The 13,482-nt window shown below is 49.5% G+C and overlaps 1 protein-coding gene across 1 annotated transcript in view; it reads right to left on the reverse strand.

Annotated features, from left to right (window-relative positions):
- Positions 1 to 5,891: 5,891 nt before the first annotated feature.
- epb41l5 (erythrocyte membrane protein band 4.1 like 5) overlaps positions 5,892 to 13,482 on the reverse strand; it is a gene marked incomplete at its 3' end in the record, with an annotated part of 47,385 nt that continues 39,794 nt past the window's right edge. Inside the window, exons 17-25 of the mRNA XM_084443551.1 lie at positions 13,121 to 13,212; positions 12,021 to 12,140; positions 10,788 to 10,852; positions 9,754 to 9,868; positions 7,438 to 7,635; positions 7,220 to 7,297; positions 7,059 to 7,118; positions 6,575 to 6,708; positions 5,892 to 5,961 (exon numbers count right to left, since the gene is read on the reverse strand). Of these exons, the coding sequence (XP_084299677.1) occupies positions 5,892 to 5,961; positions 6,575 to 6,708; positions 7,059 to 7,118; positions 7,220 to 7,297; positions 7,438 to 7,635; positions 9,754 to 9,868; positions 10,788 to 10,852; positions 12,021 to 12,140; positions 13,121 to 13,212 (932 nt within the window). The remainder of the gene's footprint in view (positions 5,962 to 6,574; positions 6,709 to 7,058; positions 7,119 to 7,219; positions 7,298 to 7,437; positions 7,636 to 9,753; positions 9,869 to 10,787; positions 10,853 to 12,020; positions 12,141 to 13,120; positions 13,213 to 13,482) is intronic.

Consider the following 13,482-nt stretch of genomic DNA (forward strand, 5'->3'; position numbering starts at 1 on the left):
CACACACACACACACACACACACACACACGTCCTACTGTGCTCCAAGCACAGCCTCTTTCACATCAGCACCTGTGAATTGTGGTTGACCCTGTGAGTGATGCTAATCTAATTAAGCAAAGCCCTAGGGGGCGGAGTCAATCCAGAACAGCTGGAAAACAATAAGACGAAGCACTGCTGTTTTTACCAGATCTCTGTTGTTGAGACTAGTTCAGTGTGGAGTGTGGAGTTCTGTAGTATCAAGAGATACATACAGTAGGCAGTTCTAATGTATTTTAGTAGTACTGATACTATTAGCTGTACCAGTGTTGAAACAGAACTGGTGTTTTGATTTTTCACTGTGGCGGTCTTTTTGACTGCTGTGCGTCGGTCCAGAATGCTCCATCTCTCTCCTCGCTCTCTCCATCTCTCTCCTCGCTCTCTCCTCGCTCTCTCCATCTCTCTCCTCACTCTCTCCTCGCTCTCTCCTCGCTCTCTCCATCTAATCCGCTCTCAGGCTGCGTGCTCCAGAAAGTCATTATATCCACCAGCAGCACTCCTCTGCTGAACCTGCTATTTCATTATATCCCCCAGCAGCATGCAGATTCCCGGCAGGGCAGGGCAGGGCAGGGCAGGGCAGGGCAGGGCAGGGCAGGGCAGGGCAGGGCAGGGCAGGGCAGGGCAGGGCAGGGCAGGGCAGGGCAGGGCAGGGCAGGGCAGGGCAGGGCAGGGCAGGGCAGGGCAGGGCAGGGCAGGGCAGGGCAGGGCAGAGCAGAACAGAGCAGAACAGAACAATGCTTTTTCAGTGCAACTGCAGCTCTGCAGAAGTTCCAAGCATGTGAACACTTAGCAGCTAGAACACAAGCTCCCCTGGCTTTATTGATCCAGGTCTGGATATGAATAAGCCCCTGGAGACGCTGTTGGCTCAGAAAACTGGAATTCTTCTGCAGTCAGACATTAGACAGTGCAGGCATCTGACCGGCCACATCACAGCACACACACACGGTATTCATCTGACCGGCCACATCACATCACATCACAGCACACACACACAGTATTCATCTGGTGCTGATATATGACGCCGTCTCTCACTTGGAGATCAGGGACATGAAAGAAGCAGGAGATCCATCTGGGTCTGATCCGACTGACTACCTGCCAACTGTACCAGGATATCAGAGATACATTCTTCCCACAGATTACAAACACCCAAAATGATTTTGAAAACTTGACTAATGACAAAAAACTCCCATATCTGCTGGGGGGAAATACAGCAATATACAAACACAGCAGCAAGATGTGTGAGCAGTTGTGACAGGAAAAGGACGTCCAATGGAACACAACCATCATAAAGACTGTCAATCAGTATCTCTCTCTCTCACACACACACACACACACACACACACACACACACACACACACACACACACACACACACACACACACACACACACACACACACACACACACACACACACACACACACACACACACACACACACAGCTCAGTTTACATAGCTCCTTATTTCCTCAGGCCAATAAACCCCTTGAATTGAAAGAAAGGGGGGTGATAGATAGATAGATAGATAGATGTGCAACAGACAGATACAGAGAGAAAAAGAGGAGACAGGAGAGAGAAAGAGAGGGGTGAAAGAGAGGAGAGAGTAAGAGAAGAACGTCATTGCTGGTGAGTCAGGTTACAGTAGCCCAGAAGCGCGCGCGGTGGAGAGGAGCGAGGAATCAGCCAGCAGGAGAGACATCCATAATTCATAAGTAGCCTGGCAACTGACTCAGGGATGAGGGGGTGTGACTTTATGCATAACAGTGAATAATTGTGCACAGTCCAGTAGGCCTACAGCCCTAGCTTTCGCAGGCATCGATGAAAAAGGCTGATCCATAGGCCTACATAGTCTGCCGTTAAATTGTAGCCTAACAGGCCTACATATGTAGGCTAACTGTAGCAGCGTTGTTAATAGTAGCCTAATAAGTATGGCGTAGTTGCATAGAAATTACGGTCAACTTCGGGGAAAGTGTTACCGACAGCTCGTATAGCCTACATTTATTTTGTTAGAAAATAATCAACGGTGGACCATAGGCTATATTTATTTACGAGTATAACCAGGTGGGGGTGGAGGGCTCCAGGGTGCAGTTAAAGGAAGACAAAACATCCACCACTTACCCCTGAAGACCCACCGCCTTCACCACACCGCATACTGCTACATAAGGAAGCCTGTTCCTATTATGTAATTCTAAGGTAATTGCGCAGTTCCACATAAGGCTAGATTCGGGCAGTGGGTAGTAGGCTATGCAGTTACAGAGCGATTCATGTTCTTCTCCCAGCCTTCATGTGAAATATGTAGGCTACTTAAATGTCCCCTAGAGAAATTAGGCTATTTAATGATTTACCAATATTGTGGAGCCTATAGGACCTATCTGCAGCGCCATCACGTCTAATGTTTTTGATACGCAAATCAATGTCCTATAGTTGAAGTTTCTAAGCATTATAATCGTACATCTCAATCCTGGGCCGACGAGAGAGAAGCGGGCGGGAGGAGAGTGGCCGTGCTCTCCGGTGCGCTCGCGCCTCTCCGGTCTCCAACAAAACTTACCGACGACGAGCCAGAGAAGCGCTCGCACCGTCACCGCGGGCGCGTTCTTCGATGCCATCTTCATGAAAACCAAACAAGATCCAGAAGTTTGACAAAATGTTCGAATGTATGAAACCGAAGACGGAGCTTCCCGGTTGTGTGGAGAGATCCCAGCCTGGAAGAGTAGCGGTGCAGGTGAACCACCTCTGTTCCCAGTTGCTCCGCCGTGTCGCGGTCACCCTGCGCCGAGACTGACGCGGTGTGAACGGGGGTTCCAGTAGTGAGCTCACCCTTTCTTTAGCTCTCTTCGTGAAAAGGATGCATTCTCTTTGAAATAAATGATATCCAACATTGCGGCTTGTATAGTCTCCTCTTAATACCGTATACCTTCCTTCTACTATGAATGGAAATAAAAACTCGCACGACCTTTACGACCCTCAGTCCCGTCTCTCAATGCCCACAGCCTCCTGGCCACTCCAGCCCCGAGCGAGCCTCAGACCGAATGAAAGCGAGGGGGCAGGAGCCTAGGGCGCAGGAGCCTAGGAGGACCACGCTGGGAGAGACTACAGACCACGATGCTAATCCGATATGGAGATATCAACACTGTTTAAGATTAAGCCGGTGCACTTTGTAGCCTACTTGTTGTGGTTGCTTCAGTATAGACTGAAGCTCAGTTACACAATAAACATCAGTGTCTAATATACCAGAGATTGGTAAGAGGGTGACGTAATGGCCATGTTTGAGGCTCGGAATAACTATACGTCAAAGTTAAATCTAACCATTGACTCGATGATAAAACGGCGAAACTAACCAGTCCACCAATACCGCCACCTTGTGGTAAAATGTTTGAGGGTGACTACCTCGCAACACCAGGGACCTGCTAGGTGTTGATCGGTTTTAAAATCAGACAGTTGTAAAAGAACAAACTAAATAAAACGTGATCTTTTTAGTTTTTATTTATTTTGAGAATTACTAGTTCTTACTACAAAACGTGCTACTGTCTGGCTACACATCCTTCAAAAGTAATGATCAATATACATAGATACATATCAGTGTTATGACGTCTACTGCTGTCCTGTATACTTCACAGAGTGAACGAGGGTGCTCTTACAAAAAAGAGGAATAAATTAAACCTTGGCGAGCTACAGCAAAATTGCACTTGTGCTACGTACATACATGTATTATGGTTAAACTAGGATATCCTTCTCAGACAGGTTGAGTGTACAGAGACACGCTGGTCAGTTACTACCGCTAACATTTCTGATGCAGATTCAACAGTAGACTTGATCTATGACAAAGAATATTCTTGCCAGGCAAATCAGTTTATATAGTTCATACAGTGAGTAAAAAAGAGAGAATACTGTTAAGCTCAGTTGAGTGGGGTCCTTTAAAGTATTTAAAAAAAAAAAAAGATCAAAAGACCATAAAATTGTATTTGAAAGACATCATAAAAACAAAACGTGAATTTAAAAGTCTTTCCAGCATGGGCAGTTGATAAACAGCTATACATGTGTATTCGCATCACAATTTCCTTTTTAAATCATCAGTATTGTTTTTTTCTTGACTTGTGCAGTTTTGTGGTGTCTCCAGTCTTCAGGAGCTCTGATCTACCAGCAGAAGAGGCAGCAGCAGGAAAGAAACTTCACGTCTAGACACGACACTGTTGAATGTCAGTCGTCACACTGAGTACCTGGAACAAAGCCCAACGTATTTATGATCCAGTTAGTGTGACACGGCAGAGGGAGTGGCTGGCAGGTACCATGACTGCAGTGATAAAGGCTTAAGTGACCTTTGACCTTTCATGGAGGACTCAGCCTGGCGAACAGTGTGGACTACAGGGTGAGGGCATCATCACAGCGCTGTGTGCAGTCAGTGGACGTAACATGATGAGGAGCAGCGCAGAGCAGTGGTCTCTCCTAGTGTTGATCCATACAGAGTAGTGGTCTCTCCTAGTGTTGATCCATACTAACAGATCATATACCAGCAGAGTAGTGGTCTCTCCTAGTGTTGATCCATACAGAGTAGTGGTCTCTCCTAGTGTTGATCCATACTAACAGATCATATACCAGCAGAGTAGTGGTCTCTCCTAGTGTTGATCCATACTAACAGATCATATACCAGCAGAGTAGTGGTCTCTCCTAGTGTTGATCCATACTAACAGATCATATACCAGCAGAGTAGTGGTCTCTCCTAGTGTTGATCCATACTAACAGATCATCACCAGCATAGGCAGTCACACCACGCACATTCATCAGGTGAGACAGGAAGAAGCTACAGTGTTTTACACATGGATACAAACGGTGTACGTTTCAGATTATGATTTTGTACATGGCTCAAACTCATGCCTGCATGCTACATATTGCCGTTGTCATCCTCATAATCGGAGCATTAATCTAGAATCTGTCCTGGATTGCTGGTGTCTGCTGCTGGGTGCTGCTGGTGTCTGACTCAGTACAGCCCAGAACAAAGCCAACAAACAACACTAAAAATATCAGTAGAACGTAGTAAGAATCTATTCTACATGAATAGTCCAGTTCCAGTGGTTGAGTTAGAGAAAGAGAGAGAGAGAGAGGGAGAGAGACAGACAGAGGGAGGGAGAGAGAGACAGAGGGAGAGAGAGAGAGACGGAGGGAGAGAGAGAGACAGAGGGAGAGAGACAGAGGGAGAGAGAGAGACAGAGGGAGAGAGAGAGAGAGAGACGCTGCTGTTTGACTCGGCGGTTCCAGACGGTCCAGACCTGGCCAGTGGACACGTGTCCATTTGAGTGGACATGTATATGTAGTCAGCAGGGGGGTGGAGAGACAGTCACATTAGATAGCTTGTCTCTCCCTCAACTCTCCTGCTTCAGTCCCCTCCGGCCTTTGACTTCTCTAAAGAGACCAGCGTGTCACTGTGTGGGTTTAGAGAGACCAGCGTGTCACTGTGTGGGTTTAGAGAGACCAGCGTGTCACTGTGTGGGTTTAGAGAGACCAGCGCGTCACTGTGTGGGTTTAGAGAGACCAGCGCGTCACTGTGTGGGTTTAGAGAGACCAGCGTGTCACTGTGTGGGTTTAGAGAGACCAGCGTGTCACTGTGTGGGTTTAGAGAGACCAGCGCGTCACTGTGCTGGTTCAGGAATGCTTTAGAGGGAACTGGTGACGCCTATCGGTGATCAAATCAAATAAAAAAGGATGATTAGGAAAAAAAGGAGCTTTACTCCAGAGAGGAATGTAGTGAGTTGAGGAGGCGGGGGGGGGGGGGTTTGGCGGGGGAGGTCGAGAGGGGGGGGGGGGGGCTGGCGGGGGAGGTCCAGAGGGGGGGCGGGGGGCTCCTCTCTCCCCGGCTGCGCCTCAGAGCTCTGTGGTCAGCAGACCCCTGGGCTTCTGTCCTTCCTCCACAGACGCCTGCTGGCCCACAATGCTGCAGCAGAGAGGGAGATACCACAGATCAGATCACAGAGAGACAGCAGAGAGGGAGATACCACAGATCAGATCACAGAGAGACAGCAGAGAGGGAGATACCACAGATCAGATCACAGAGAGACAGCAGAGAGGGAGATACCACAGATCAGATCACAGAGAGACAGCAGAGAGGGAGATACCACAGATCAGATCACAGAGAGACAGCAGAGAGGGAGATACCACAGATCAGATCACAGAGAGACAGCAGAGAGGGAGATACCACAGATCAGATCACAGAGAGACAGCAGAGAGGGAGATACCACAGATCAGATCACAGAGAGACAGCAGAGAGGGAGATACTACAGAGCGAGAGACAGTGGGAGCAAAGCCCAGACAGAACAGACACCTCAGCGTCTGACATCTTGACTCACATGTTGATCATGTTTTTAGTGCAGATTCATACAATACAAACGGATGGTTGAGACAATCCTCTAGATCTACAGATCAGCAACAGACTGAACCAGTCAGCACGGAGCAGCCGAGAGAGGGAGAGAGAGAGAGAGAGATGGAGAGAGAGAGAGAGAGAGAGGGAGGGCAGACGAGGTTGGTCGGAGGTGAAGAGGCGGAGTTACCTGGTTGCGATCACGTTGTGGGTCTGAGAGAGGGGGAGGTGGGCGGCCAGGGAGCCCCCGTCAGGGGGGAGCGGAGCACTGACCTTGGCGGGGGGGTGAAGGTCAAGAAGGCCGTTAGTAAAGACACCAGGAGGCTGCGTAAGACCGGGGGAGAAGGAGGGGGGGGGGGGGGGGTCAGTGTCTATAGGAGAGTGGGGTCAGTCTACAGCAGGATGGGGTCAGTCTCTATAGGAGGACAGAGACAGACAGGGAGGACAGACAGCAAGGACAGACGACAGAGACAGACAGGGAGGACAGAGACAGACAGACGACAGACAGGGAGGACAGAGACAGACAGGGAGGACACAGACAGACAGGAAGGACAGAGACAGACAGGGAGGACAGAGACAGACAGGGAGGACAGAGACCGACAGACGACAGAGACGGACAGGGAGGACAGAGACAGGGAGGACAGAGACAGACAGGGAGGACAGGGAATACTCACTGCAACAGTGGGAATGACCCAGCGAGGAGTGATCACAGGCCTGTGGTGGATTGGCGGTAGCTGCAACACAACCAGGGTGAGGGGTTAAACTCTAGAAACCGTCCAGACGGGCGTCATGTTGTCACTTCCTGGTTGAAGCCCCAGGCAGGATGCAGACTTACTACAGGGGCGGGGTCTGTGAAGTCTATCAGGTTAAGAGTCATCGGGAGGCCGGTAAGCTCCGGGTCGTCTGCTTTAGCCTGCACAGCCACAAGCCAGGGTCAACATCCACACACGGACACAGAGACTGCAGAGGAAGGCCTGTACAGCCCTGCTGCTACTGGGATGCAAGCAGCGGATGGGGGGGTCACAGGACCTTATTGATCACTCTATTGATTACCTTAGCAGCCAGGCCATCAGCGGGGGGCTCGGGGGGCAAGGCAGGTAAGGGTGGGATGAGCTCCTCCACCAGCTTCTCAACACTGAGGACACAGACACGCGAGTCACACACACACACACACCTCAATAGAACCTCTCTCACACACACACACACACACACCTCAATAGAACCTCTCACACACATACACACACACCTCAATAGAACCTCTCACACACACACACCTCAATAGAACCTCTCACACACATACACCTCAATAGAACCTCTCACACACACACACACCTCAATAGTACCTCTCACACACATACACACACACCTCAATAGAACCTCTCACACACACACACCTCAATAGAACCTCTCACACATACACACACACCTCAATAGTACCTCACACACATACACACAGACCTCAATAGAACCTCTCACACACAACACTAGACCAACACAGAAGCACGGCCCCTCAAACGCAGTGTGAAAGGTGCTCATGAGACACTCTAAACTAGTGATGGGGAGTGAGCCTCTACAACCTTCTCAACCAAGCCTCAGTTTGCAGATGAAACTGTAAACAGATGGGGTGCTGTCTCCCCATCGCGGCCATGGCTCATTGATCCAGATCATTACCAAGAGAAGCTGTTATCTGTCACCAGAACATGTCTCCAGGCAGAGTTCAGTCATGTGACAAAGAGAGAAAATAACGCCTCCAGGGGGCAGCAGAGAGCTGTGGCTTTGTCTCTGTGGTAAAGTTGCACCTTGAATCACACTGGTCTGTGAATGAAGATGTAGCCTAGAGAGTAGCATACTAGAAGCAGATATAACCTAGAGAGTAGCATACTAGAAGCTTTAACCTAGAGAGTAGCATACTAGAAGCAGATATAACCTAGAGAGTAGCATACTAGAAGCAGATATAACCTAGAGTAGCATACTAGAAGCAGATATAACCTAGAGAGTAGCATACTAGAAGCAGATATAACCTAGAGTAGCATACTAGAAGCAGATATAACCTAGAGAGTAGCATACTAGAAGCAGATATAACCTAGAGTAGCATACTAGAAGCAGATATAACCTAGAGAGTAGCATACTAGAAGCAGATATAACCTAGAGAGTAGCATACTAGAAGCAGATATAACCTAGAGTAGCATACTAGAAGCAGATATAACCTAGAGTAGCATACTAGAAGCAGATATAACCTAGAGAGTAGCATACTAGAAGCAGATATAACCTAGAGTAGCATACTAGAAGCAGATATAACCTAGAGTAGCATACTAGAAGCAGATATAACCTAGAGTAGCATACTAGAAGCAGATATAACCTAGACAGTAGAGCCCTCTCTCTCTCCTGAGCTGGTCCTGGGCCCTGGGGCCTGATGGAGCTCTGAGGCGGGCCCCTCTAATCTGGGCGAGGTATGATACATCTGCCTAGCTTCCTCCACTAGCTTCCTTCCCTTCCTTTCTGGGAGCATCTCAACAGTCTACAGCAGCCTCCTCTCCTGTCCTCCCTCCACCTGCTCTGACTGCTGAGTTGGAGGAAGGAGGAGATTAAGGAAGGACGCCAAACGTCCCCAGACACTCCTCCGAGGGGGAGTAGACCTGCAGGCACCCTCACAGACCCCCCTGCTAATCCACACACACACAGGCACACACACACACACAAACACTCACTCTCTCTCTCTCACACACACACACACACACACACACACACACACACACACACACACACACACACACACACACACACACACACACACACACACACACACACACACACAAGGGCTGGGCGATATTGACAAAAACATACATTGCAGCGATGCCATTTTTTGCGATATATATTGCAATATATTTTGTTTGTTTAAAACAGAAATAAGCAAACTTGTAAACATACAGGCCTATGTCCTGTATGAGGTTAGAACTAAACAGTGATCCTCGCGTCTGCTTACACCGGTAGCCAAGTGTCTTGACTGCGTTCCAAAACGCCTACTAATAATGCGCCTCTTAGTTTTTGAGTCATCAAAATTAAAAAGTTGAGCAAAAAGTTTGTAGTATGACATGTTTTGAGTTAACATAGCAGGGGAACAACATTGCAGCCCTGGTGATGTGACCATTGCGCATGTGCACATTGAGATGGCGATGCATAAACCATATATTGCAGCCCTAACACACACACACACACTCTCTCTCTCTCACACACACACACTCACTCCCTCTCTCTCACACATACTCTCTCTCACACACACACACATACACTCTCTCTCTCACACACACACACTCACTCTCTCTCTCTCACACACTCTCTCTCTCTCACACTCACACATCATTACCTGGCCCCAGCAGAGGATAAGAGAGTGGGTTTGAGTAGGTCCCAGGAATCCTGGCGTTCTGCTCGTCCACTTAGAGACAGGGAGGAGTTGCTGCCCATACGACCACTACGCACCTTCAACCTGGACACACGCACACGCGCACACGCACACACACACACACACACACGGCAGGCAGCCCCAGCGCTCAGTTTAGAACAGAACACTCCTGACTCATGGAGCTGGGGATGCCTGATTGGCTGGGTCAGAATAACAGAATTATTCAAAGCACGCTGATGAATATTCAAGTGGATCATCAGCTTTGTGAGCAGGGCTGTGATTGGCCAGGACTGGCTGTTGGATGTTGGGGTGACTAAGGGAGAAAGAAGGCCCAGCAACATTCCTAGATCTCATCCTTCCTAATGTATGTGTGTGTGTGTGTGTGTGTGTGTGTGTGTGTGTGTGTGTGTGTGTGTGTGTGTGTGTATGTGAATGTGTGCGTCTGTGAGTGTGAATTTGTGTGTGTGTGTGTGTGTCTGTGAGTGAGTGCGTGTCTGTGATTGAGTGTGTGTGTCAAGGTTATAATAGTTTTGCTTTTTGCATTCGTTTTTATTTTGTATAGTTTAACCTTTTTGTTTTCAATTTCAGTTTACTTTTAATTTGTTTTTAAAGCAGGTTTGCTAGTTTAGTTCTCATTAGTTTCAGTATAAGATGTCGTTTTTTTCTTCTGCGCTAGCCTAGTGAGACCATCCTGATCTCCCTAGCTCTTGTTGTTTCACTCTGTGTGAAACAAGCCATCTGGCGCACGTCAGGTTACTCCTGCGCTGGGGCACAGCTAAAGAACATGGAGGATAGATTTCATATACACCCAAAATACTAGGCTTATGTATGAAATGAAAAAGACTAAAACTAAGGACATTTCCTCTATAATTTTCGTTCATTGTACTTAGTTTAGTTAACTAAAATGTTTTTTCATACCTAGTTTTAGTTTTTTTAGTTAGTTTTCATTAAGTATAATAACCATGGTGTGTGTGTGTGTGTGTGAGTGAGAGTGTGTGTTCACCTGGCAGCAGCCTCCTGCAGGTTACAGTTCTTGTCTCCCACCACAGCATGCTCCTCCACAGCCCCCTACACACACACACGCGCACGCACGCACACACACAGGAACACAGGCTCTGATTGGCTGACACAGCTGACCAAGAGGACCTGAGCAGAAGAGGCTCTTTCAGACCTGAACCACGGCCCTCTGGGCGGGTTCCTCAGAGTCTATGAGCGGGTTCCCCAGGGTCTATGAGCGGGTTCCCCAGGGTCTATGAGCGGGTTCCCCAGGGTCTATGAGCGGGTTCCCCAGGGATTATGAGCGGGTTCACCAGGGTCTATGAGCGGGTTCCCCAGGGTCTATGAGCGGGTTCACCAGGGTCTATGAGCGGGTTCCCCAGGGTCTATGAGCGGGTTCCCCAGGGTCTATGAGCGGGTTCCCCAGGGTCTATGAGCGGGTTCCCCAGGGATTATGAGCGGGTTCACCAGGGTCTATGAGCGGGTTCCCCAGGGTCTATGAGCGGGTTCACCAGGGTCTATGAGCGGGTTCCCCAGGGTCTATGAGCGGGTTCCCCAGGGTCTATGAGCGGGTTCCCCAGGGTCTATGAGCGGGTTCACCAGGGTCTATGAGCGGGTTCAGCTGCTTAATACCCACAGACAGACCCGGGTGGCCAGGTGCTGCTGGCCTGAGCCTCGTGGGCGGGGCGGCAGCGCTGAACATTTCTGATTGGATGAGTAGGGAGCCTGCTGATTGGCTGAGTAGGGAGCCTGCTGATTGGCTGAGTAGGGAGCCTGCTGATTGGCTGAGTAGGGAACCTGCTGGAAAAGGTTTATTTCAACGGCGCCATGTTTAAATTCACTGCGCAAAAAAGCTTCAGTGTTTAGCGACCATGTTGATTTTCCAAACTGCTTTTCTAAAATGGAATAAGTCCCACACATATAAACACGAAACTGCATTCCTAGTTCAACATTGTTGTAACCAAGACATCTGATGGAAAACATTTTTTCCCATCGAGCGAAACCTGAATGAGGTATATTCTCTCTATGCAGCAGATCCAGCAGGCAGAGAGAGAGCTGTAAGCTGGCTGGGGGTCCCGTTCCTCTGGGGGGGGGGGGGGGGTCCCGCTGTCTGAACGCCATCTACATAGAGGCTCTATGAGGGTTTTCAGGGGGCAGGGGGCTTTCTGGTCTGACTACAGTGAGCCACAGGTAGAGGCTGCTCAGAGGAGCTGGTGTGGGTGTGACCCGGGGCTGGTACCTGGAGGCCGGCCTCCACCTGAGCCTTCAGGATGTTGCTCTTCATGTCCTCCGGGGGGCGCAGCGGAGGGAGCGCCGGGCTGCTGCTCAGACTCTTCTCTATCAGCTTCACCACGTCCTCCTGGACACGCGCGCACACACACGAACGCACGCGCGCACACACACACGCACACACACACACACAGGGGAGAGTGTGGGGATACATTATGTGAGCGTAACTTCCTGGAGAGGTGATATAAGAAGTGCCCTTGGCCACAACCTCCCTCTAAGTTAAACAAACAAGGCCTAGAAGAGCAGGAGGCCTGGCTCTCTCCCTCTCTCCCACCTCACTCTCTCTGTCTCTCCCTCTCTCTGTCTCTCTCCTGTCTGTCTCTCCCTTTCTCTGTCTCTCCTGTCTCTCTCTCTCTCCGGTCTTTCTCTCTCCCTCTCCCCCCCCAACTCTCTCTCCCTCCCTCCTTCTCTCTCTATCTTTCTCCTGTCTCTCCCTCTCTCTCTCCTGTCTGTCTCTCTCCTGTCTCTCTCTCTCTCTCCGGTCCCTCTCCCCCCCCACTCTCTCTCCCTCCCTCCTTCTCTCTCTATCTTGTCTTTCTTTCTCCTGTCTCTCCCTCTCTCTCTCCTGTCTCTGTCTGGACTCCCACAGAGGGTCAGCACTGTGTCAGCAATGTTCCTATATAAGGTCATGGCACCAACACACACCGTGAACACACACCGTGAACACACACCGTGAACACACACCGTGAACACACACCGTGAACACACACCGTGAACACACACCATGTCTTACTGTCGCTGCCTAGTGCACAGACCCACTACCCAGCACAACTCTACTGAACACTCTCCCCCTCCTCCTCTCACCCTCATGTTGAGGTTAGCGTTGGTTCTGACCTGGTTGTTCATGTTGAGGTTAGCGTTGGTTCTGACCTGGTTGTTCATGTTGAGGTTAGCGTTGATTCTGACCTGGTTGTTCATGTTGAGGTTAGCGTTGGTTCTGACCTGGTTGTTCATGTTGAGGTTAGCGTTGATTCTGACCTGGTTGTTCATGTTGAGGTTAGCGTTGGTTCTGACTTGGTTGTTCATGTTGAGGTTGGCGTTGGTTCTGACCTGGTTGTTCATGTTGAGGTTAATGTTGGTTCTGGGCGGTGATGTCATCAGGCTGTTCTCCAATTCCAGCTGCTTCAGACGAGCTGCAGCTTCTGCAGCATCACAACAGAGTCACACTGTTAGCTACACACTGACTGCTAGTCTCACACACTGGTGTCTGTTAGCGAGACACACACACACACACACACACACACACACACGTGTCTGTTAGCTACACACTTGACCATTGCACACACAGGCCTACAACATCCCGCTCCCTGAGAGATGATGATGAACACAGCGTGGAGGAGCACCATCTGTTAGTTTGTGTTCTTGTAGAAGACTCCATCCTAACCGTCTACCTTTAAATGGAGTCTACCTTT

The sequence above is a fragment of the Borostomias antarcticus genome (genome assembly GCF_949987555.1).
Source record: "Borostomias antarcticus genome assembly, chromosome: 9".
Classification (NCBI taxonomy): domain Eukaryota; kingdom Metazoa; phylum Chordata; class Actinopteri; order Stomiiformes; family Stomiidae; genus Borostomias; species Borostomias antarcticus.